Source organism: Rhodamnia argentea, chromosome 4 (genome assembly GCF_020921035.1).
Source record: "Rhodamnia argentea isolate NSW1041297 chromosome 4, ASM2092103v1, whole genome shotgun sequence".
Lineage (NCBI taxonomy): Eukaryota > Viridiplantae > Streptophyta > Magnoliopsida > Myrtales > Myrtaceae > Rhodamnia > Rhodamnia argentea.
In genome coordinates this window covers 15,509,202-15,535,817 of record NC_063153.1, presented here as the reverse complement: position 1 = coordinate 15,535,817, position 26,616 = coordinate 15,509,202, and the positions used below count along the sequence as shown (strand labels likewise).

General features: G+C 39.4%; 1 protein-coding gene, 1 long non-coding RNA gene and 2 pseudogenes across 3 annotated transcripts; 1 reads left to right on the top strand and 3 right to left on the bottom strand.

Annotated features, from left to right (window-relative positions):
* Nucleotides 1-500: 500 nt before the first annotated feature.
* Nucleotides 501-12,723, bottom strand: LOC115729906 (DNA mismatch repair protein MSH7). 2 transcript variants are annotated; one of them, XM_030660540.2, is made up of 17 exons: nt 12,309-12,723; nt 11,021-11,549; nt 10,589-10,684; nt 10,396-10,451; nt 10,070-10,136; nt 8,878-8,973; nt 8,239-8,370; nt 8,128-8,161; nt 7,875-7,922; nt 5,972-6,171; nt 5,752-5,878; nt 5,346-5,623; nt 4,895-5,089; nt 3,703-4,119; nt 2,518-2,614; nt 1,771-1,898; nt 501-1,362 (listed from the first exon to the last, which is right to left on the bottom strand). In XM_030660540.2, the coding sequence occupies exons 1-17, from the start codon at nt 12,593-12,595 to the stop codon at nt 886-888; spliced, it is 3,264 nt and encodes a 1,087-aa protein (XP_030516400.2). In that variant the 5' UTR covers nt 12,596-12,723; the 3' UTR covers nt 501-885. The 2 variants fall into 2 exon arrangements, with proteins under 2 accessions (XP_030516400.2, XP_030516396.2); XM_030660536.2 differs by having other exon boundaries at nt 3,703-4,116; nt 12,309-12,721.
* On the top strand, nt 2,621-3,096 carry LOC125314785. Its single transcript, XR_007198214.1, has 2 exons — nt 2,621-2,881; nt 3,034-3,096. It is a non-coding gene; the product is annotated as an uncharacterized LOC125314785 (long non-coding RNA).
* Nucleotides 12,724-13,582: 859 nt separating the features above from the next.
* LOC115729908 lies at nt 13,583-17,009 on the bottom strand (annotated as a pseudogene).
* Nucleotides 17,010-19,579: 2,570 nt separating this feature from the next.
* On the bottom strand, nt 19,580-24,724 carry LOC115733949 (annotated as a pseudogene).
* Nucleotides 24,725-26,616: the final 1,892 nt, after the last annotated feature.

The following is a 26,616-nucleotide window of genomic DNA, read 5'->3' as shown; positions in this document are numbered from 1 at the left end:
TTCACAAAAATGTAGATTGAGAGTTTTATTGACTTATTGAGAATGCTATAAGTCCGGTTCTACCCACAGGAAGAGAGCTTAATAGCTTAGATTATCTAGATCAGTGACGCAGTTGGGTTTCAACGCCCGGATCATTACTTTGCTTTCAAGCCCCAAAACCCATCAGCATGCAAGGAAGAACGTAGCGAATTCGGCTTAGACGAAAGTCAAAAGTTTAAGGAAGTACGGAGAAATGAAGATGACAATCAAACCAAGAAAAGGGAAAACAGAACTAATCTTCATACTCGAGGAGATGACAAAAGCGATGATCACGAGATTTCCGGATTGGATTTTTCTCGCAACATCAGTCCGGACGTAGATTTAAACAACCTTCACCAATGATGCAATTTAGATCATACATTTCATGCATCAGTGTGATGCCCAAAGCACAAGCAGTAAGCACAACCAGAGATGTGCATATTCCCAATTGCAATAACGGACACAAATGCTTATGCCCCTGATTCAAAAACAGAAAAATTTGTATTTACCATAGAAGTAGACCGGTCAAATGCCAGTCACAAAAAAAAAAACAGAAGGGGAAAAACATAAAACATGAACGACAGATCTAATTTGGCATAATTTCACCCAGACCACTAATAGTTACAGGTGACAAATGAATTATGCTCTGCCAGCATTACGAGTATAACAACAAAGCCATAAACCTAAGCAGTCGGAAAAGCTCTATTCACCAGTAGCCAGACCACACTATAAGAAATGAGGTTGAGATCACCATCCAATCCACAACACAAAATCCTCGAATGGGCTCATCCACGTCACGAGAATGGTTATAACTCACATAAGGTCATACTTACAAAATTTGCATTAGGACCAGCCCATGAGTCATTGTTACTTACGTGGGTACAGGCTCTTCAATTCATGCCAGAGGCAAAAGAAGGTATCCAGAGAATCTTCATCGTCATTCACGTTATGTCCTCCAGTTTGTGCTACAGATAGTAGCGTCTTCAGCCACTCTTCATGAAGGGTTGAAAACTCCAACCTCTGCTCGCTTGATTTGAAACTTTTGCCAACTGACATCTTCATTAGTTGGCCAGCCTTTGAAGCAGATTCAACCACCTGTTGTGGAATTCCAGCCATACAAGCTACTTGCAAGCCATAACTCTCAGGACATGCCCCAGACGAAAGCTTGTAGAGGAAAACCAGCTCCTGGTCGCTCTTGGAGTGATTTCCACCATTCGACTTGAGAGCACAGGCCATGTGTTGCAGGGTAACACGTGGATGAGAGCCGAATTCCTTTGTCAGAGGGTGGTAGTGTGTTGCAAACAATAGCCGGCAATTAACCTTCTCAACAAGATGCCGGAATACCTGTCGAGATATTTACTATGGTTCTGAGTCAAGGCTATAAAGAAAAGTATAAAGAAACCATGTTTTGCAAAGAATTTAGCAGCCCTTTGTCTGCAGAACAATGCAGTTAAGATCCATATCCTGGTAGAAGTTGGCAGGCAATCCATGGAGCTTATTAGCTCAAACATTCACACGAGTTTGGGATCAACAGAATGAGATTGTAACTCTAGTATGATTTGCACTCATCCAGAACTAGTTATGGCCGCAGATGATAACTATACTGGATGACGGGTGAGCAGGCTTTACGATGATGACACTCATTAGGCAGGAGAGAATTCTTAAATTTCATGAAAACGAGAGGATACCATAATTATTAGATTACAGGAAGAAAAAAGAAGAAAAATAAAAAGCCCAAAGCCAAGGTCTTACAGCATAGGCGATGGCATAACCATCAAAAGTGCTTGTCCCTCGACCAAGTTCATCAAGAATAACAAGAGAATCTTCAGTGGCATTTTGAAGAACTGATGCTGTTTCTGTGCACTCAACAAAGAAGGTACCTGCCGGAGAGAGAGAGAGAGAGAGAGATAAGATACAAAACCTCGAAGATTCAAAAAAGTGCAATATGAGTCGTTAATTGATGGTCATATGCTCTTTTGCCCTGCCAGCAATTTTTCATTCACACTCCTGGGGAACAATCTATTTATTTAGTACACATCAGTCTGCTCAATCTTCCTCAACTTTCACCATGAAAGTATAAATCACATGCCGAGGATCCACAATAAGTGTTTCTCAATTCAATAAGTTGATTTGACCTCACCAACCGACTGGCCCCATCATTTCTTATGGGCACAGGCATCGAGGAAAATGAGTGTTACTCAATTCAATAAGTTGATTTGATCTCACCAATCGACTGGCTCCGAAATTTCTTACGCATCCCAAGTAAGTGAGAGAAAGTGCACTCACCCAAAGATTAGTAGTTCAGGTGTCTTGACTTATGTCATTATCAAGGCGTATCGAAGAAGAGAAATAGTTGTGACAGCCTCACACCCAAAGTACCACTTAGACCTTGATTTGCCATACCCAGCACATAAGCTATTTCGAGACTTGCAAACTGAAGGATAACAAGTTAAAGCAGTAAATCAGACGACACTGATATTTCATTAGAAGGGGACTTACTCTCGCCAGCCATTATCCTATCAGTGGCACCAAGCCGTGTAAAGATGATGTCAACTGAGGAGAGTATACATCTCTCACAAGGAACATAACATCCCAACTGCAAGTCAACAAGGTAGATCAAGAATCAACAAAAGATCATTCAGAACTTTAAGGTTACAGATTGCTATTTTCATTTGGAAATGACTAAAGGCTTTAAAAATATGTTTCAATCTCTCTTAAAATTCTTTGCATCTAAAGACATAAAAACCTTTTTAAAAAATCTAAGTAAAGACTTCGAACAGCTTATATTCATGTCTTGTCCAGTTGAACCTTAAAAGTGAGGACTTAAACACATGGAAGAAAAGGCTTTTTTCACTTAACATTAGTCTCTTCCTCTTGATCTACTAATCTCATTGCTACTGTTTTACGATTACTCAGAAAAGAATGCAATCAATCATGTTAAATTTCTTTTATGCGTTGTTTGCGTAATTGCTACCCTCCCTTTCTTTTGTTCTATCAGATATTTCAGACTTTCAGTGAAAATGCAGACGTGTGTCCAGATCTGTCAAGCCCACAGTTTCTCTTTGGATGATAAAGCTCTAAAGTGCTTCATTGAACAAGGTTCAAGAAGCTTTTGATTAAGCTCATCGAACAATTGCTGACACTTTTTCAAAGATTCAAGGGCGTATCTTGCTGAAGCTTTGGATCTTTAGTAAGGCTTCAGCTAGACTCAAATCCTATTGAAAGGGCAGCTAGCTCTTACATGAAGAGGAAAAGAAACAAAAGGAAAAGCTTCATAGTTGCATATTGGCAGGAACACACACACACACAAGAAAAAAAAAAAAAACAATGCTCATGTTCCTGGGGACCTCGTGAGTTTTGAGAATGATATTTTGTGAGATAGAGTAATTATGTATCTTCTAGATTTTCATTTTAACCAAATTTGAGATTAGACAGAACTTTGTAATTTTTTCATCTCATAAGAATTATGTTTCAAAGATATTTTCACAATTTTGATATCCTTCAGAAATATTTATTTTCTTCTACCAAGTTCTTAAAAGATAGAGTAGTTTTAATTCCCGTTTCCACATAAAACAAAAGAAAACCTCTTTCCAAAACCAAAAGCAACATAAAAAGCTTTGGAAATGCTAAAGCATCTAGCAATTAGTTTTCTTTCATCATACATACGGTTATACTATAACTAACCTGGGCAAGTATAACTGCAAGACACGTGGCGCGCAAAAGTGTTGATTTTCCACCCATATTTGGTCCAGTCAACAGCAATGTATGCGGATGATAACCATCTGTATCTTCACCAAGAAATATGTCGTTAGGTACTGGCAATCCTCCATTCTCACCCAAGGCAAATGGATGCCACAGCCCTGTTATCTTAAGTATTGGTCCCTTGGCCTCTCGGCTTAAGCGCATTGTTTTTGATTGAGGCAAAATGACAGGTCGAGATGAAGCTCCAAGTGAAGATTTTGCAGTCAGTGTAAAAGATCTTAATACGTCAATACAGTTGATGGCATGAACGACAGCAGACCATTGGGGGGCTTTCTCAACAAACAATTCAATCAGAATAGAAAGGGTTTCAGCATCCGAATCCGTTACATCATGGTCCTGTTGTCAACACAAATTCGAGTAAGATAGCAACTTTGAGCAACATAAATGGCTTCCACATAACATACCACAAAAGCATATCAGATAAAGTTAAACTGTGAAAGACCAAGACCAATTAATCCAGTAGCAAATTACTAGCATAGAAACGGAAAGGTCTTTTTCTCTAGAAGAGAGGAGACAAGGGGAGAAACTTGTCTAGACTTGGGTCCATATGGATCATGTCAATCACAGCCCTTCATCATGTGGGCCCCACAAAAATCGATGGCTGTGGTTCCATATGGTCCATGGACCATTGCAAGTACCTTTTGGAATTACTGTCAACTAAAATAAAGAATCCCTCTTGAGGAACTCCTTCGATTAGATGGGCCAAATCGAGAATTCAAGTAGATGTATCAGGACATCAGTAATTCACTATACATAATGTTCTCTCTTGTTGGTCTATATGGTAGAAACAGTCGGGAGGGTTAGAAGCAATGGTTTCTCTGGTGGTGGATGTCAGCGGCTTAAGTATGCTTATCTCCATCTCATACATTTAGCCTACATTATATGATAGAACACAACCATTGAGCAACCCCACTAACATACCAAACCTCCAAAATGACTAACTAATCAGTCAGCTGTTAGATTGTCCATAAAAACAGCTCGTGTATATAAAACATCAAGTATCCTATTAGGAAACATTTGGCGTGTCTCCCAAATTTATTATGATAATAACGAGGTGCACATTTATAAGGACAGTTTCAAACATAGACAAGCTCAATAGCGGAAGGAAATGGACCTGGTACTTTGGGAAATCACTATCAATGGCTGCTTCAAATTGGGTGAGATACTTATCAAGCCCATTGTTACTGCCTAACACTGGAATTCCGAAGACTTTTGATAGCGATGAGCTTATGTTCCTTTCTTCCTGTAATAACATTAGCAAATTCACCGCAGTCCGCATGCCTTTCACAAGAGACCCAAAAAATTTCACCTGACAAAATAATAAATTAGATGCATCAACCTTTTAGAAAACTGTGGAAAAGCAATTAAGAGATTGTTTTCCTTTCTTCATACTGTCAAACATTCTTTATCAACCGAAAAGATAAGGAGTATGAAATATTTAAGCCAGATTCTTGCCCATAAAGCCTGAGAGTCGAGACAACAGAGACCAACTAAGCTGGTGAAACGTTAACCATGTAAAGGTTCCTCCCAATCAGAATATCTTATAAAGCTCATCGCCGACTAACCAAATTTTTTAGTACTTTTTGCGCAACCAACGGCAGTAACAAGGAGGCTGATCGCTGAACGCTGGACTTGACCCTCCCGAGCAGCCTTTCTAAGTCTGGCAGTTTGCGAAGATTTTGAGCAATAAGAGACATTACTTCTGGTTGTGCCGACAGACTATCGATGACATTGAGTCTATCATTAATGCTCTCTACATCTTTGAGGGGATGACAGATCCAGTGTCTTAAAAGACGCTTCCCCGAACAAGTTGTACAGTTGTCAAGGTACTTGTATAATGTACCTGAAATGAAAGCAGAGCAGAAGCATAATGCAGACACTAAAATTAATGATCAATACAAATGCAACAGTGGTACATTACGTGTGCAGAAATGCAAGTATATAAAATGTTACACTTAAGTAATTACTCACCTGATGTACCACCATCCGCACTGTTGCTGAAAATCTCAAGATTCACCAATGTCTGCCCATCCATTCTGAGGCAACCCTTATACACCTCATAAGGCGTGATATCGCCATTCTTCAAAACATCATCTAACTGCAAGACAATACCCCGAGTCGTAAACATTCAGAAAGAAGCATAAGGAGGTTCTAGTTTGTCACGTTTGAATGGCCGTTTTAACAAGCTTACCATCAACCTTGACATATGATCAATAAGACCACCTAATGCACATAAGGCAACATCATGTTGCACAACACCATCAAGTGCACAATTCGGCAAGATGGAACACCTCTTGAAGTAGTCTTTTGACTGAATTGAATCCATAACATCAGAAGAATTTGGGAAACCGGCAACTGGCATCACAGGAGTCAGTTGCACTGCCATATTGCCTGCAAGATAGAAAACCTTCATAAACATTGAAGGCATGGTAATGCCCCTCACCACTGCAGAGCTAAGACGAGCATTAACATTGTTGGTTCCATCACACACTTGACTAATGAGAAATTCAGAAGACAAAAGCAAGTAAAGAAAAAGCAACGTGCATGTAATCCTTCTTCCAGTTTAACAGGTGATAAATTATCATGCAGAAAGCACACGTCATGCCCTCTGTTAGAAATATACGTGCCAAGTTACACTTTTCATATTAGGGTCATGTAAAATACAATTGTATTAATATCGTAGCTCATACAAAAATTTTGTTGAACGAGTCGTGCTATCTAATGAGATATCACAAGAATATTATGCTTCTTTCTGTGAATAAGAAATAAAAATAAGGACAATTCAAAAGACATGAAATTAGCTAAAAAATTCGAAGTTTTTTGCCAAAGTATAACATTCTAGGTATTTTATACATGTATAATCCAGTCTATTCCAAAAGAACGAGTATTTTTTTGCTACTTGAGTGAATGTACAGGTAACTGAACTTCAAAGAATAACATGCATATATGTATTTTACGTAAAAGTATGAGCATTTACTAACTGAGATTGTGCTGGAAATTTCAATAGCCTTCCAAGTCTAATGCCTGTTTATCTAACCCATTATTGCAGTCCAACTTCGCATCCCTCTTTATCAGATCAAACACCTCCACGACATTTGCTTGTTTCTCACATAAAAGTTTGAGAACAATCAAGTGACGGCCATACACTGTATTATCAGGACTCATCTGATAAAGAGTCCCGCAATCTCTTTCAGCATACTTTTGCTCCAGAAAGTAAAATAAATAAGTCAATACTGCCAACAGGGGAACGAAATTTTCGTCACGAATATTATAGGACATATTTAAAATGGATGAAGAGATCTGCTAAATCCTGTGAGCCTAATGGTCTTGACATGTTAAGGAACCTACATTATTGGAGCCAACCAGGACATTGAAGTCCTAAATCTGAAGTCAAACTGCTCTAAGATCAATACCAAGAAGGGTAGAGCTATTGAATAGCAAAAGGTCACGAGCAGCATAACCATATATAGTGATATTCGTATATATATGCACTCTCCAGGAGAAGATGCCAGAAGCCCAGAAGCACCCAGGCATCAAAGAACCAACGCTCAAAGAGCAAGTTAAAGTCAAATAGCAAACACCCATACTCCAAACATGTACTAATGTTGCTCTACTATCCTACAACATTTGCCTTTCCCACAAGAAAATTCAATACATCCTTGCCCATGGAAGAAGGCCCAGTGAAGCAAAATCTACATTAGGTGACTTAGTACCCACGTATTGTCAGTTGTGGCTAAAAGCAGAATGAACTGGATAGATCCACGCCATTCATCAATGCAGCCTTAATTAGTAAGACACCAAGCAATGCCAAAAGAAAAGTTCCCCATCCCACACAAATAAATTCCACCCAAGCAAACAATATAAGATTTCTATAGCACAAAATGGGGAGCCTTTAGATAGGTCAGAGAACTACTGTTCCCAGATGAAACAGCAACTAGCTAACAGAAAAACAAATCTAACAGCATTACAAACGTAGTATGAATCAGATTGATCGGATTAGAGTTCTAATTTAAAAGAAAATGATAATATGTTGGATGCAATAAGATCTGAGGATTGCTTATTCTTCTACATAGTGTGTGTTCGACATCTCTCACCTGTCAATGAGTACTTTCTGATTGCTTTCAACGCTTCTTTTGATAAACCTGCAATGTTTAGAGAATACTCTGTCATGTTTAATAACCTCAAATTGGACTCTTTCCCGCCCCAGGCGGAAAACACAAATTAAAGCACTCCTAGCAGGTGCCAACGCAAACCAACAAAGCTCATTACCACCCCCGCAAAACATAAATCAAAATAAGAGCACAATTTAAATTCGGGCAGAGAGAGAGAGAGAGAGAGAGAGCTTACTTCTGCTCTCATATATTACTTCCTTGGGTGCTACCTGCAACAAGATTTGAAGTTAGTGGTTTAAATTAGCAGAGCGGTACACGCTGAGAATAAGAAGACAGAAATGAGTACCTGCATCAACAGAGCCCCCAACGCGGCACAAGAAGCATCATCATTAATGGAACCAACCCAAAACTTCAGAGCAGCACAATCAACGAAAGCAAAACCATAAGCAATTGAACTGCTCTCTTGTCCATATTCCCCCTAAAACAAAAAACGGTAAGAACACCAACCTTAGAAGCAACCTCACAATTTCATGTGTGGCGAAAATTTTAATATATACACTATCAATGGCAACTTATCTAATACCTTATTTATTCCATATCAGAATAAATTTCGTTATCCAATGAGGACCTTTGGAATCATTTTGTTGATAACGAGCCTCATCTTCACTTAGTTTCCGGGGATGACAGTTATTGCTTAAAGTAATGCATCGCGACTAGTAAAGGTTGACTTCATGCCCAATTCATACATCATCAGAGAAAGAGTAAATGCAAAAGTCTACCTCTATGCTTCAGTTTTCATCGATGGCACTGTGAAGTGCTTATATCATCTAGAGATAAAGGCGTGCAAATGAAACATATCATGGGAGTATCCACTACCAACAAAGGAATAAGCTAAATAAGCTAAATAAGCAAAAAGCAAAAGCAGACAAGATAACACTTATACATCAACCTGGGTTGAAAATATTTACATCTCGCAATTACTAACCTCTTTTATTGCAAGAAGATGAACAGCATCAGGGCCAATGTTGCTATCCACTGAGGTTGATGGAGTGATAACATGAACCAATTTTCTTGAAATTACCTAATCCATGTGATGCAGTAAAATACTAAGGTGAGCACTTGAAGTAAAAGTAAGCGCAGCGCACTAAATTCGAACCTCCTTGCACCAAAATAAAAGATAGAAAATGCTTCATGGGTTTCACATAAACTCGTGACTAGAAGAGAATATGGAAAACTAATAGCAAACTCAGGCTGGTGTAGCAGTCAAATAGGTGGGTAAGAAACTCATAGAGATTACTCAGAAGGCACAACAACAATAGACCAATGCACCATCCGTCTGAACCAGTCACTTCACTATCTAAGCATCCATTAGATGATTTTACATCTCGCTCTTTTACACCACTAGTTCTAATTCATCTGCGCAGAACATCTAGTGAAGGCAACAAGTTATTCACAATCATCACATGTTCTTGACCTGTAGAAGCAAACGGTGCCTTCAATCTGACTTGCATTCCCGTAATTTGCACATCTTGCATTCTTCAAAGGCTAAACTAGGTGAAAGCTTGTTTCCAAGTAATAGCAAAATGCAAAAAAGTAGACAAGGTATGGAATAAAGAGATGAGCAACAGAAGAAACTTCAGGTCCATGTCGCTTCTCAAATAAATTTTCATACCGTCAAAATTCCAACTAAACAACTTAAACACTAGGTAGAATATGTATATGAGATAGTCTACCACCACTTCTCACATGCAAACCAAATGAAGAGGCACATATGAAATTGGCAAACAGAGATACAACAGACAAGAACCACTTGCCAACTGAAATATTATGAGGCATGGAAAATTAAGACTTGGCTCTAGTACGTCTCAGAGAGTCCAACCCAAGAGACCGAGTTATTAGGTAAAAGAAACCTACATTTATATAGAAGGCAGACAAATTCCATGAACAAGTAACTATGGGATTCTCCAACCCATACGCTTAAACCACTTTATCGAGCTTACAGTGAAGGAGAGTGCAGTATGGCAGCCAATCTAGGGCTAAAACTGGACAACATAGATACAAATTCTTCCTGACCTTCAGTATGTCCATCAGTTCATGATCCTCAAATAGAGCAGGTGAGGCCATGTTACTGTCGTGTATTTGAACACATAAGCAAAGAAGAGAAATGGGATGCTTACAGAATTTGGACCTCTGGCTTTTGCTTGTGCAGATGTCTCCGCTTGCTCCACTCGTCCAACTTTATATCTTCAAAAACAGACACAGCAAACCTAATATACATTGATGCAGGAAAAATAGACATACAATGCAGCACCAGATGAAGTTGTGTTCATCCTAAAAAGTATAGTCCATTATAACATAAATTGGCTTCTAGAACTCATCAACTCAATGACCATGTCATATAAAGAAACTCACTAATAACACAAGCTCTTAATTTATCCATAAAGAAAAATTGGGGCAATTGATTAATCTTCATAATTTTGTAGAAAGTCGGTCATTTCCTTACCCACGAGCAACCAGTTTCTGAACAGCATCGTCAATTCCACTCTCGGAGATTCCAACCTGGTTAGCAGGGTAGAGAAAATGAATATATCAAATTCAGTTCACTACTTTCTTGAGTAAATTGCCCACTTCTAATCGGCCACTTCTAACCGGCTCACAATAAATCTAAAATGAGTTAAAACATTCATCCAGAATACCTGCCGACATTTTCCAACGCCACTTAATGTAATCTTCCAGTCAAGCTCTTTGTGACCAACGTCTGCATCCAGTTCATACAGCTCATAAAACTTTCCCTGCATTGGAAAGCATTCAATACCTTTTAGACATATGACACCAAAGAAATATAGAGCCATTACTAGAATCAGAGGGTGAATTCTGATCCAATACCACAAGATGATTTAGTGAACCAAGACATGTCAAAAACTTGGGCAGAACTTGAAGCACCATAGAGATTGGAAAGTACAAATAACTTTTCCCATGTGGAACAGATATCTTGCCTGACAAGCACCTCATGCACCAACAAAAAATCAACCATTCTTATTCTATAAATTTGCAGTGAAGCATCCTCCAATTGGAAATCTACAGTATGATCAACATAATATATAGTATGAGAAGCAGAAGAAACTAACCACTTTAAAGAAAAGCACGACATCCATATATTGACATTTAACACTCCAATATTGTCTCTGAGTAGCTGACATCTTGCTCAGAGCCTCAGGAGGTATGTAAAGCGTCTGCTTGTCATAGAGAGGATCATCAGGTCTTCTTCTGTTAGCATCCCTAATTCGAGAAGGATCAAGCCACTCAAATTTGCTTGTAGGATCCTGCGTGTCTTTCTCATTCTTATTTGACGATTTGCGAATAGAGTCATGGAGAATTTTCAACTTTTTTCCAGGATTGAAAGAGGATGAGTCATGTTTAGCCTCTAACTTAGGAGTTTCCTCTTGAACTCGCTTAAATCGAGGCACAAGGGGTCTAACACCTGGGGTTTCAGGACCAAGAATGTCACTGTCACTTTCAATTTCCATGAAACATTCTCGATCAACCTTCTTGCTGAACTTGAAATCATTGTCCTTTCTAGGATGACCGCTGAGGTCACTGACTTTATCAAATGGAGGGGAAGCCTTAGATGTACCATTGTGCGACTGTGAATTGTGCCTGCAAAAGTAAGTTTTGAGTAGCCCAATGGAGAAAGAGAAGCTAATTAAGAAAAAAACAGGTATCCATATATGTATGACAGTTCATGGACATAGAAGCGTCACGATGCACAGAATCAATATCAATACACCCGATGAGAAGAAATAGAAGTAGCCCTTAGCCACACACACACTCGTGGGGCACAGGGGAATAAGTTCATGGAAGTTCCGTGTTTGTTTGTGTTTGATCATTTCTAAACAAGAGCCTTATGCAGACTCAACACCTCCCCTGGAATGCGATACAAACATATGGGTTCTGACATTATGTGGCACAGTCAAAGGGAAGTGAAGGAACCAGCACATCACAAGAATTTCAACCTAAACCATTGCTAAAGCAGGTATCACGTTATAAACCTAAAATTAAACGTTTATTGAAAGACTGTAGCTTCACAATGACACAGCTTGAACATAGGCTAGTACTAAAAGCAAATTTTGACAAAATCAAACTAACATCTAGCTGAGTTCTATCAACGTGGTTTTCTCGCTAGAACACAACAATCAAAACTGTGAAAAAAAATAAAGAGTAATCATACACATCTGCACGCTGTTCCTCGACCTTAATTCAAACAGAAACACAGCTTCAAGCAAAAGTACTCGCTTAATTAAAGGGAAAATAGAAGCAAAAAAATAAAAGCAGAAGCACCAAACGATATAGAAAAGGCATCCAAAAATTAGCAAGCAAAAATCCCCGGCATTTCTCCGATGGATAGGGAAAAAGTACCGATCGTTCGTCTTCTCTCCACCGTCGACCCTACCAAACTTGCGCATGATGCTGGAGAACAGAGAGGGACCGCCGTCCTCGTCGCTCGACCGGAGAATCTGGCGCGGGACCTTCTCCGGCGGAGTGTCGGTGCCTCGTACTTCCGCGGACGAGCCGACCGCGCATTTGCCCGGGACGGCGGCGTTCTGCTGGTGGTGGTTCGCCGAAGGCTGAGTCGACGGGAGGCCGGAGCTCTGGCTCTCCGACGAGGGCCTGAGGAAGGAGAGGATGGACTTCTGACGCTGCATTGCGGAGGTTTTTAGGCGCAGAAATGGAGGAGGAATAAGAAGAGGAAGAAGAGAGGGAGAAGCCGAAGTAATGACTGGAACTTCGAGCGCGCCAACTTTAGCCCTCTCGATTTTTTGAGGGCAGCGCCTCAGCAGTCAGCAGTCAGCATCGGGAGGGGGTTGAAAAATCCGAACCGATCGGACCGGATTAAACCGAACCGACAATTACTTCTATTCATTTAATGACTTTTCATGTCAACGAGAGTAAAAACCAGACCGATCTCTGTCACGTCACACGTGGCGGTCACGATACGAACTCATGGTTTAAGCGACGACGACAAACACGCTTTAAACCATTTAAGAGTGTCAATTTTTCTTAATCTTATAGGTCAAGGTTTAAGCTACTTTGCTATTGTAACGAGGTTGAATGTGTAAGTGTAAGATCGGTGATTATATTCCGATGGTATGATCTATCGATTGATAGGAGCAATACTTGTCGATCTAACTTGCTCGAAGATTATTATGGAACCCAATCCACATTAAGGCCGTTATCCGAAGGGTAAACATAAGGTAGGGATTAAACCGAATCACTATAAATCGTGGTGTGCTTTACTTTTTCAGATCATTATTGTTAAAATTCGCTCCCTAGCACCGCCATCACATAATAACTATTATCAACGTCCTCCGTGCATATTAAATCATAATTCGTTTCGGGGTGCTGTTGACTTCTATTTCGCAAAAATTTTTAATCATCATTCTATCTATTCAATCCCTCCCTTCTAGGTCGTATTATTAGCCCATCAGGTCCGCGTTTTGAAATTCGAGCGCGAAAGGCACTTCAAAATGGATTTGCTGAATTCTACGAAAATCTAAGTGCGACTGGTAGTAAATGCGTTGGGGAATAGAAATGACGCGAAATCGAAATGCATTGACTTAGAAAGGAAAGGCACATGAAGTTGTAAGGCGCAAGGAATTGAGCATTGAAGGACATTGAAAGACGAGTTGTGATCAGCTTGTTAAACAAAGTTCTCTCGAGCGCATCAAATTCCAGCGGCCACCCATGATCTTTCCCTTCAAAATCTTTCAGAGCCAGGGAGAGTTGAAAATGGGAGTGACGACAGACTTAGCGTGAAGATACTTGTGGAGAGCTTCCAAGCCCATGTCCCTCCCAAAGCCACTCATCTTGTAGCCTCCGTAAGGCGCATCGTTGTCGAACGCGAAGTAGCAATTGATCCAGATAATCCCTGCTCGGATCGACCGAGACAGGGTGTTCGCCAAGTTAATGTCCTTCGTCAAAATTCCCGCCGCGAGCCTGTACTGGGTGCTGTTGGCTCTCTGTGTTGCCTCTTCAACAGTCCTGTGTTTGCTTAGTGTTTTGACATCAGCAAATGTCTGTTGTTTCATTTGCATCCAAACACATACCCAAATGTTAAGGGGTTACAGGCATACTCACTTGAACTTCATGAGCGACATCACGGGTCCGAAAATTTCGTCCTTGGCAATCAGCATATCCTCCTGATGTTTTCCGAGGAAACAACAAAAGCGCGAAATTGGAACTGGATTCCTTATTATTGTCAATGTTTCTGTGTGAAAAGAGATCAGAATTTTTACCACGACGTTGGCAAAAATCTTGGGCTGAATGTAGTACCCTTTTCTGTCCAGAGGCTCACCCCCGGTCAAAAGAGCGGCTCCTTCTCTCTTTCCGTGCTCGATGTATGAAAGTATCTTCTCGAACTGCTTCTTGTCGACCTGTTCCAGTCGTTAAATCATAAGCGATCATTCACGTCATTTTGCACATTCGATGCCAGCTATTGGGGTCCTTGACGGGAATTTGGATCAAAAGTATCGCCGACCGGCCAATTTTTTGCCTTCTCCACCAACTTCATCTGAAACTCCTGGTAGATTCCTTCTTGGACATAAACACGAGAACCCGTGACGCATATTTCCCCCTATTGTCAAAGAGTTAAGTCATGGAGCTCTCTCAACTTATCACTCATCGGAATACAATGTATCTTACTCACAGGCATAGTTTTAAGCAGCTTACTTTGTTGTAGACGACTCTGGTAAGAGCGATATCAGTAGCTGTATCTATGTCGGCATCATCGAAGACTAGAAGAGGCGATTTGCCCCCAAATTCAAGTGACACCTGCTTTAAATTGCTCGTAGCCACTGCCTGCATTACTAAGCGCCCAACTTCCGTGGATCCCGTGAAGCTGACCTTTATGATTTCGAGACAGGTAATTGAAGGTTCGATCCCAAAACAAAGCAAAAGAATGGCAATCGTAGTTTTGGTCACATTTTTTTCGATCATATGCTATTTTATTAGGGACAGATAACAATCATAAGATTAGAACTAGGACTTTACCATATCGATGTCCATATGATTGCTAATAGCTGTACCGGCTGTTGGTCCAAAACCGGTTACAACATTGATCACCCCGTCTGGAATACCAGCCTGATCAGCAAAACAACAGAAGAAACCATCAAAAGTCGAAACATCTCGAATAAGACCCTAATGGAATTGAGTGTACTAGGTCTAGTTGTAAATATTAGTTCTAAAATCAAAAGATGCAAGCAAAAAGCTTAGGAGAAGGACTGTGACAATTGTATTTGATATTGTGTTCTGCTGGAAAACTCAAAAGTGTCTTTATTTCCAATCTGATGAAACATGAAATGTAAGGTTCCGAAAATGATTGCTTTACCTTCTTAGCTAGATGAGCATAAAAGAGGGCCGAGAATGGGGTCTGCTCGGCGGGCTACACAACCATGGTGCAACTGGCCGCCAACGCGGGGCTGACTTTTATGGAGAACAAGTTGCTCGGGAAGTTCCATGGTATGATGTGCCCGACCACACTGATGGGCTCACGCAGCGTGAATGCATGGAGCTTACCCTTCGTCTTCAGTACCTCCCCATGGACTTTATCTGCGGCACCAGCATAGTACCTCAGCAGCGAGGAGGCACTGGGAATGTCCAAGTCCTTGCCCCAGGAAAACAGCTTCCCGGCATCGATAGCATCCAGAGCAGCCAGTTCTTCGATGTTCTCATCGATCAAGTCCACGAATCTCGACATGATCCGCCCCCTTTCCCGGTCATGACATGAGCACAAGTGACAAACATGAACCACCAATGATAGCTGTTGATGAGTCTATACAGACACCCCGTGTGATACTGGCAGGAGATTATTGTGTATGATGCATGCTAGCATTAGGACTGTAATACTACGATACGGACACTTACGTAGCCAGACATGCGAGGCCATGGCCCATGATCAAAGGCTTCTCGAGCAGCTTTGACAGCCAAATCAACATCTTCCTCATCACCTTCTGCAACTCTTGCCGTCACTTCTTCTGTTCTTGGATTGATTGTCTCGAAAGTCCTTCCTATTGATCCGTAACGAGGGAAAATACACAAAACAAGAAAATCAAAGATTATTCACTTGTCACAATTGAACCGCTCATCTTATATCCCAGGCCAATGAAAGACTTCACATAAACCACGGACTAGGGAAGATGTGAGTCGAAACTCGAGAGGGACTGCACCCAGTTTTATTTAGTCATGTGCCCGAAATTGAACTATTTCTGTTGAAACTTATGTTTATGGAGTAGCAGTAATCAAAAGAACAGGTGACTTGCTGCACACAAATTTTCTACTAACTTGTCACCATTTTCGCTTATGTGTTTGATGGTAGATATGTTAGTTTTAGGAAAGTCAGGCTCTGTGGTTCAAGAATATGTTCATATAATCAAAGTAAGTAGCTCATTTTTCCGGACTGGCATGCTGTCAATAAAAACAGCATAAAAATGTCTTATGTGCAATTCATAAAAAAGTACTTTCTTTCTAAGAACCTAAATTTGACTCAAGATTTACGATCAATGTCTAGATTTGTCAAACGGGTGGGTCAGATCGAGACAGGTTGTATGTAAATTATATGAGCTGGAAATGGGTCCGACCCAAAAGGGAACCAACATTTGACGGATGAATATGGTACTGAGATTTTTCATTTGCATACTACCTCTCATATGAAGTGAACAATGTGGAAAATATTTTCCTTAAAATGATAACTTGCATCACCTGAAATAATTGGTCGATGATAAAAACTTTTCATTATCGACGGCACCTTATGTCCAGCGACAACAGGGCTCTCAAGGAAAAACTTTACAGAGAGGGACCGAAGAATGGTGAAGAGATGGAAATCCAACCACCTTTCACGGAATCGACGAATCGTCCATTGATGAAGAGCTTGGTGAACTTGATCTCCAGAACATGGGCTCAGGCTTCGTCGCACTAGGCTTCGCACTTCCATTATCGTTGCTGTGCTGAGCTGCCATTACAGTAATGCGTCCGAGCTCTCCTGTTAAGTTCCAGGGAGGGGTCGGATTCTTATACTAGTGGACTGGTGCTTCTTGATTTGGCGTTTTTAGCAAAGGGATCTTTCTCTTATCTGACACCCGAATAATAACAGATAAAAGATATTGTATATGATCTCCTTAAGCCGGCTGCATAAAAAATGATTAGTTTCTCATTCCTAAACAGATTATGTCCAGGGGGAAGAATATGCTTGAAAAGCTTTTTTCATGTTATGCATGATTTGCTCCTGTAGACAGTGATAATCAATGAAGAAATTTTCAAAAAAAGCTATAAAGTGGAGCTGTTTTCTAAGAAAAAAAATGATTAATATGGTCATTGTCTTGGGATATGAGGTTGCCGAGTTAGTCTCAAATAATGGTCCGAACTCACTGACCGTCTAGCTTTTCCCAGTGGCCGAAGAGGGAGCAAATTTTAAAATTTGCAACTTCTTTCAGGTTTTTCTTCTTCTTTCTCACTTGCTCAAGTCTTTGATATTGAGGCGGGCACCCAAAAAAAAAAAAAAAAAATCGTTGCGAGCATAACGCCTGCGACATCTTTGACTGATTGGTCGTGCAGGTTGATCGAATGGTTTCGTCCTGGATCTAAAAGATGAAACATTGGAAGGCAGGCACCAAGTAGAGGAAAAGAAAAAGGGGAAAGCAGACAAAGGAGAAAACACTTCCCGACTTGCTTTCCTCTTCTCTGTCCCTGTTTTGTTTTCTGTCTTTCGCTGAGAATTTTCTGTCCTTTTCTTTGTGGTCTTCAGCCGCGAGCCCCCCTTGTTCGTGTGGGCGTGCACCGTTCGGAGATGCGGTTTGTTGGAGATACCGTTCCTTTCCCTGAAGTGGTTGAGCAAATCAATTCTTTAGTTAGGAACTAGTCATATACAATTAGCAAAGTATCCTCTGCATATTTTCCCTTTCATTGTGTTCATATGTTGTGTTATAAATAGAGCCTTGTACATCCAATAGAAGTCTAGTAGCTGTAATATTTTTAGAACGATAAAATTCTTTTCGTTCATTTATTTTTGTGAGTGATATTAGCGATCGTTTCATAAAAAATTGTTCATTTTCAATTAAACAAACGCACTCTCAGACAAAATTGGCACCGCTCTTGTAGCTGGAAATGCTGCCGGCTGAGATTTGGTCGAGCGGCAAAGCTTGGACCCTTTCTTTAAGACAATGTCCATTAGGGAAAAGTGTCAAAAAAGTCATAAACCTATTGTATGGGTGCCAATTCAATCATAAACCTTTTTTCGATGCCAATTCAATCCTAAATCATTTTTTAATGTCAATTCAGTTCTAAACATTTGGTATTAGTGTCAATTCAATCTTAGACCTTTTATTGGTGTCGGTTTAGTCATAAGCTTTTTGCATTTGTGCCAATTGAGTCAATCTAGTCAATTTTGGCCAAAAATTGTTGATGTGGACGTCGATTGTCCTATGTGATATGGTTGGTGCAGAGGTGGATATTTTTTAAAATATTTTTATACAATTTTAAATATTTTTAATAATTTTTTTGATTTATTCTTTTTCTTCTTTTTCTTTTCTTGAACTTTTTTGTTTGATTGGGGGCCGGCAAGAGTCGTCGGTTGACCCCCGCCAACCCCAGGCGAGGGCTAGCGACCCTTGTTGGCCTCCAATAAAACAAAGTGCAAGAAAAGAAAAAAAGAAAAAACCAAAAAATATAAAAATATTTAAAGATAATATTAAAAAAATGTCCACGTCAATACCAACTATGCCACATAGGACAACCGACGTCCACATCAGCGATTTTCGATCAAAATAGGTTGGGTTGACTCAATTGGCACAAATGAAAGGATTTATGACTGAATTGGCACAAATGCAAAAGATTTAGAACTGAATTGGCACTAAAAAATAGTTTAGGACTGAATTGATAGCAATTCAATAGGTTTAGGACTTTTTTTATACTTTTTCCAATTACATTATGTACACTTTTTTGAGAAGATGGCTCGACTTCAACCTTTTTATGTGAAATCCTCCTATAATTAATGCGCGTGAAGGAGGCGAAGAAATGTCCGTGCAAACAATTTAACACATAGGCTGAACCTAAGAAAACAAACCTAGGTCACATTACATTCCGTTCCCATTCCGCATCGATTCGGATTGTATCGGAGTGTCGATTTTACTGGCATGCAAGTTCATATACGCGATCTCGAGGAAACCTTACAACCAGTATATGGATATGATGTGAGGTTGAGAAAACCTTGCAGCCCATATACACTGATAACCTCTCGCATTGGATTTAATTACATAAATTACATTGGATCAAATGATTGCTTAGTCAAAAATATTGTAAGAAAAGATGTCAGTATAAGGAAAACTTTTGAGGATAGACAACAAAGAAATTGCCCACAAAAGCTGCCCGGTTTGTAGCATGAAACCTTTTTACATCATGCGAGTGCGAAAAACGATCTACATTCCTTTTCTTGTAAATTATGCCATGAATAGTATGCTGTGTTTGTTTCGAAGAAAATTTCAGGATAAAGGGAAGTGCTTTGCGAAAAATCATTTTTCTAGGAAATGCTCTTCCCCTTTTCAAGGTAGAAAATTCATTTTCCTGACTTTAAGCATGCAATTTTTTTTTACCATAAATGATTTTTCATTGACTGATCAATTTAAGTAAAACCAAATGCGTGAAAGTTCAAAAAATTATTTTGTGGAAATTGCTTTCACTCAAACAAACACACCCTTAATTATTCATTATTTAAGCCATCATATGATGCAAAGCTTTCCACCCCCATAAAATCTCTCAAAGCCATGGAGAGTTATAAATTGGGGTCACAACAGATTTCACATGTAAGTATTTGTGGAGGGCGTCCAAACCAAGATCTCTCCCAAAGCCACTCATCTTGTAGCCGCCGTAAGGACAGTCGTTGTCGAATGCAAAGTAGCAGTTTATCCAGATGATGCCCGCTCGGATTGACCTTGACACTGTGTTTGCTAGATCTATGTTCTTCGTCAGAATCCCTGCCGCTAGACCATACCTCGTATCATTGGCCCTCTTGATCACCTCCTCCGTGGTCCTGCAATCCATTGTAAAATGTTGATTGGAGCACAATATACTTTGATAACCCTCTCTGTTTGGTTCTGTTAGAGATAGTGCTTGCTCAATTGCATCCGAACTGGGATAGGTACTAATCTCGGGGACGAATAGCGGCTTGTACTCACTTGAATTTCATGAGCGACATGACGGGGCCGAAAATCTCATCCTTCACGATCACGTTGTCCTCCTGATGAAGGGAGAGAATCAGACGAAAATGTAGAACAGACAGAAGTTTAGTTACTCTCAAAACAAAGGTTCATGTTCTTTAAGGAATGGGCTGTGGATTGGTAGTGTACCTTAACATTTGTGAAGATTGTTGGCTGAATGTAGTACCCTTTGGTGCCCAGAGGCGCACCGCCAGTCAAAAGCGTGGCTCCTTCCCTCTTTCCATGCTCGATGTAAGAAAGTATCTTCTCAAACTGCTTCTTATCGACCTAGAATTTTCCGTAATTCGTGTCAGGCTAATTTTCAACCATATGCTTTATCGCAAGATCTAGCCTGTTCTTGCTACTTGATTTTGTTCGTTCTTACCTGCGGCCCTTGACGGACGTTCGGATCAAATGGGTCACCGACCAACCAAGCCTTCACCTTCGCCACTAGCTTCTTCTCGAACTCTTCATAGATCCCTTCCTGAATATAGACACGAGAGCCTGCAACACATATTTCTCCCTAAACAGAGAGTGGAATCGAGAAACCGTCATGATTTCAAGTAGTAGGAGCTTATCTTTGTTTTCGTAATTGCCATAAAAAGTTCAGACACTGTACCTTGTTTAATAGGATACCGGTAAGAGCAAGATTAGCAGCACTATCCAAATCAGCATCATCAAAGACTATAAGAGGCGATTTCCCACCCAATTCAAGCGAAACTTGTTTCAAATTGCTTGTCGCCGCGGCCTGCATCACTATGCTACCTACTTCCGTAGATCCCGTAAAACTGACCTGAAGTGAGGTTTTAATGCTGCATCATTTAAAAGCTAAAAATTGACAAGCATATTTATATCAAGTTCAACCAATGTTGTGTCATCTCAAAGAAAGAACTCTTATTCGTACCATATCAATGTCCATATGACTGCTTATCGCCGCACCGGCCGTTGGTCCAAAACCGTTTACGACATTGATCACTCCATCAGGAATACCGGCCTGATGAAAAGCAAACCAAGATTTTAGGCAAAAAAATTACCTCATCAATTTCCTGGTATATCCTTTTTTTTTCCTGACATAATGTTCAAAATAGGGTTTTCAGCTGCAATTGTATTGCTGTATTCAGAATTTTGATTCAAAACCAGTGGAACATTATTACTAGAAAGCTTAACCATCACTTCTAGACTAACAAATAACCAGATTCTTTCATTTTGTCAGGTGAAAACTAGTTGTTAGAAATTAAGACTTGCTTATTAGTACAATTATATGCTAGAAAAATGACTTATGCTCTTACAAATTAACTTTTTTGAGTCAGATTGACATACCTTCTTAGCCAAGGTAGCGTAAAAGAGAGCTGATAGAGGGGTTTGCTCGGCGGGCTTCACAACCATGGTACAACCAGCCGCCAGTGCGGGCGCAACCTTCATCATGAACACGGTGGTCGGGGCATTCCAGGGGATGATGTGCCCAACCACGCCAACCGGCTCCCGCAGCGTGTACCCTTGAAGCTCACGTGACATCTTTAGTACCTCGCCATGGATCTTGTCCGTTGCACCGGCATAGTACCTGAGCAGCATGGCTGCGTGAGGGATTTCCAAGGCCTTGCCGGAGCTGAATAGCTTCCCCCATTTATAGTGTCCAAAGCTGCCAGTTCATCTATGTGCTCTTCGATTAAGTCTGCGAATTTCGACATGATCCTTCCCCTTTGCTAGTGATATGATTTATAGTCATAGGTCATACAAAAGTGAAAATACGTGAACAATAGAATCCAGAATGAAATGGGGCTAAACTATGTTTTGGAGGTTTAGATAGAACTACATAAATTTAGCTATGTGAAACGAAAATTAAAAGACAAGAAACAAAAAAAAGGACTTACGTTACTAAATTTTTTTCGGTCCAAGATGAGTTACTAATTGAAATCGAACAATGCCACACTTATTCAAACTGATTTCAAAAGTTAATTTACTAAGTGATGTGCCAAACTATAAATGATCTTTTAAACAAGTGAGCCACATTCAAGAACCTTATAATTTGACACGTCGTTTTGTAATCCGATTGTTCTAGCATATTGTATTGAGATAACACTAGGCATGTATCATCCAGTATGCTTCTCTAAACGCAAGAAAATGAACCAAAAGCATATGTTCCTAGCAAAAATGCTAAAACTAGACATGTCAAGTGTAATAAACCTTTAAGAAAAAAAAAGGGTTACTCATTCTTAACTCATATTTGATGGGCTGAGTTATTATATGAGTTATCTATATCCTGTAAATAAGTCATAAATAGGTTTAGAATGGTAAAACCCAAAAAAAATATAGGTGTTATTTAGGTTCACAACTTTCTTAAACCCAACCCAAATCTATAACTCTCTCTCACCCGATCTCGTGATCACTTACGCCGCACTCTTACTTTAGTTTGGGTAAATTGGGTTAAATATGAAAGTAATTTAGCAATATAGGTCAAGTTGGGTATGCGTTGCGTTAGGTATAGGACACTAGATTTGTATTATATGAAAATGAGTCAAAAAGGCTAAATGGGTCAATTTGGGTGGTGGGATTATTTTCAACCCGATGTGAATTGACCCACATGTTTGATGACTAGTAGTCAAAAGAGGCATTCCAAGTGTTCAAAACAAATGTGAAAAACTAAGTCTCCGTTTGTTCGGTGGGAAAAATGAATGATTTAAAAAATAAAAATAATTACATGAAAAATATTTTCATTATTCATAGAAATATTTAGACATAAATTGTTATTGATAATGAAAATATTTTCAATTGAAACAAGTTATCACTTACAGAAAATTTTAAAAATATTTTTCAAATCATTCATTTTTCAATAAAAACAAACAGTGCCTTAGAATAGTTATTAAGTAAGTCAATCACATGTTAAGAATGTTAGGAATGGGTAAACTTTATCATTCATTTTTATCTCGATATGAATGACTCATTCCGGAAAGTACTAAAAGTTAGCTACCTTAAACTATTCAATTTCCTAAACATCACCACCAAAAAAAAAAAAAAAAAACTGTACAACTGCAGCTCTGTGAATAAATTAGGAAACATCTTTTAAGTTGATTATATGTACTCTAGCCTCTATGATTGGTCGAAGAATCCTACCAAGAAAAAAAGTCTCAATGTCTGTCAGATGTAAATTAATCGTCTCACGACATGATTGGGATTATAATAATCTCCATCAATTTTTTTTTTTGTTTAGATTTCGAATATCTGTAGTCTAATTAACTGGTGTTATTAATGTGTCATTGCTAAATGGTGTGCCATCGCACAGAACATTGTATAGCTCATGAGAAACCCACTAATATTGCTAATTTGATGATTTTGGGATTTTTATTAGGGCATTATTTTTTTAGAAATGCTTCACCGATAATGCTGTCAAGAACGATACAATGTCAATCATAGATTTATACACTATTACCGCGTGTTTTGCATAAAAAACTTCATTAATTGGGAGATCATAATAAAAAATAAATTGATAGTACTGACAGACTATCAAACTAGTAGCGTTTTTATTTTATTTTATTTTATTTTATTTTATTTTTGGTAAGGGCGTTTTTATTTTCTTCTGCCTAGAAAGCCAAAAAGATTCTGCTCATGAGCTCAAGAGCTAGCTTTGGGACACTGCGCTCTATGCTCTTGACTCATAGAGACTTTACTTGGTAGTTGATAGTTGCCCATTATTCTTCTTAGCGTTGAGACTACGCTCGAACCCGTCAACAATTCCATAGTTAAGATAAAAAGGAAAGACAAACACAAAAATCGATTCACTAAATGAAGTGTCGATTTAGTGAATGATTCCGGCTAGAATTAATCACGTCGTGTCGATAAAATCAAATTCGTGAGGGAATTTTGTGAAATGGCTCCTAGTGGCATTGTCTATTTTTAATTTGATGGAAAAAGGAAGGGAGGGGACGTACGTAGCCGGGCATGCGCGGCCAAGGGCCGTGGTCAAATGCTCGGCGGGCAGCTTTCACGGCCAAATCCACGTCCTCTTTGTCTCCCTCTGCAACTCTCGCCGTCACTTGTCCATTTCTTGGATCTATCGTCTCCAATGTCCTCCCTGTTCATCCAGTTTCAATCACCATAACACATTAGAAACTTCAGAAGAAGAAGAAGGTTTTGTTAGGAGTGCGACTCTCTGTCAAGGTCAATCGTGATTCAGCTGGTCGTTTTCCTTTAAATCCTCTGTTTTCAGTACTTTGGAACAGAACATCGAATCGTATTCATCAGAAAGAGAACTGCTCGAATGAGACGCCACAGAATGGTTTGTTTACGGCGCAACTTTATTCTTTTTCCCCTTCCGGAGAAGAAAGTATTAAGCTAGCTAGAACAGAAGAGCGCATCTTTCTGTGAGAAGTGCGTGGGGGAAACGGGAAACCAAAGGAATGGATCTTCCTCGAGGCAGCGCCAAAAAACTTGACGAGAAAACCGGCGAATCCTACCTTTGACAGAGTCGACAAACTCGCCATTGATGAAGAGCTTGGTGAACTTGATCTCTGGAACAAGATCATCGTAAGTCTTCGGACTCCCGTTTGCATTGCTCTGGTTCTCTACCATCTCTCTCTTCTCTGCACTCAGAATCTCTTAAGGGTCTCTTTATATAGTAGATAAGTCATTTTCCTTCTTGCAACACGCAGGCGTATCTTTTTTTTTTTTTTTTGGGTTGGGGGGGGGGTTGTAAAGAAATTTCATTCAAAATTAGGGTTGTCACCCGCAAACAGCACCGGCAGGCGTATTTAGGAAAGATACACTTCAGCAATAATTGTCCAAAGATTCCTAAATTTATTTTACGGCAGCCAATTAAGTCTTAAACCTTTCTAATTATATCAATTTTGACCTAAACTTTTTAATAATTTGCTAATTTAGTCCTAAACATTTTATTTGTGCCAATTTAGTCATATATTGATAAATCGTGAAAATGTTTACTAAATTGATAAATCGTGAAAAGAAAGAACCCAATTAGCATAATTGAAAGATTTATGACTGAATTGACAAGTCCTCAAAAGGTTAAGGACTCAATTGGCACAATCGAAAGATTTAAACCACCATACAATAGGTTTAGAACTTTTAAAACAAATTTCTCTTTATCCGCTGAGTATAGGTGACGAGACGAAAGATTAGCCGGGACACAAAAAGATGCTCGTTGAATGGCTTGGATAAGGGCTAGTACTTCGCACAGGCGCTACTTAAGTTGAGGGGATGTAACGTGAAAAACGTGTAATCACAGGAGACCCCTCGATCAACTAGGTTAGGAGTTTAAGATCTTCGATGTGCAACATAATTGGTGAGAAGACACAAACAATCTGACGTGAACGAACCAATTTAATTGATTGATACTTATGGCTCAAAGGTCATGTGCAAGATATTGCTAGTTTTCTTCCGGAGCATCGAACGGGACGACGGGCTAGTTTTATTATAATCATGGAAGGTAGGGAGTCTTTTCTTCATAATATGCACATCCATGTGTATTAAAAAAGTCCCAAGCTATTAGAAACGGACCAACATGCCTTTCGTATCTTAATCGTCACTCCCTTTTGCTCGAAGACTCTCTGGCGGAGAAATTTTTCCTAAAAGTCATAAATCTGTTACTTTTTTTAGCAATTTAATCTTAAACGTTTTAATTATATCAATTGATTCTTAAATATTTTCATGTTTTTCTTATTGAGTCTATCCAACCAATTATGGTCAGAATTCACCGACGTGGATATCGGGTCCTAAATGTCGTTTGTTGAAGTATTTATCACACATCGCTTGACAACGGGTCCTAAATGCACTTTATAATTATGTGGTCTCTGTTTGACAACGGGTATATCCTTTTTATGTTTATGTGGTCTCTATAAGTCTATCGATTTAAGTTTTTGAGTTGAATTTTCAAACAATATTGAAGTTTATCATTCATTCCCCAATTATTTAATTTATCTACTTGTACGTTCTTTTATTTGCACCATATATGTTTCGCTATTTCACATCTTGGTTAGGATGTCAAGCATTGAAAAATGGGCTAATATTTTCCTTCATCGCATCATGGAGGATTACAACCTAGTGGAGGAATTTCCTCCAATAAAAGCCTCATGCTTGCCCCGTTTGTTTTCTAGAGAAAATAAGGGTGCGCTATGGAAAATAAGAGTGCATGATAATACTTTTGAAAGTGAATTTTCACTTAGAAGTGCTTCTAGAGCGGAAATCCATTTAATAATATAACTTCTCAAGCAGAAATCTATTTGGTAAAAAATTTATTTCCGAAAAAAATTTCTATTTCTGAGATAAGTTTTCACTTATGAAATTGTTTTTCCCTTAATTTGATAGGTTAAAAAGAATTGTTTCTTAACTCAAGAAGTACTTCTCGCCTCACCTTCTTTCATTATACCCCCGCTCTCTTTTTTTACTACACTTGCCTCCGCCAACCTCCACCGTTGCCCACCACCGACCATTGTCCTCACTGCCAACCACTAACCATCACCCGTTGTTGCCCA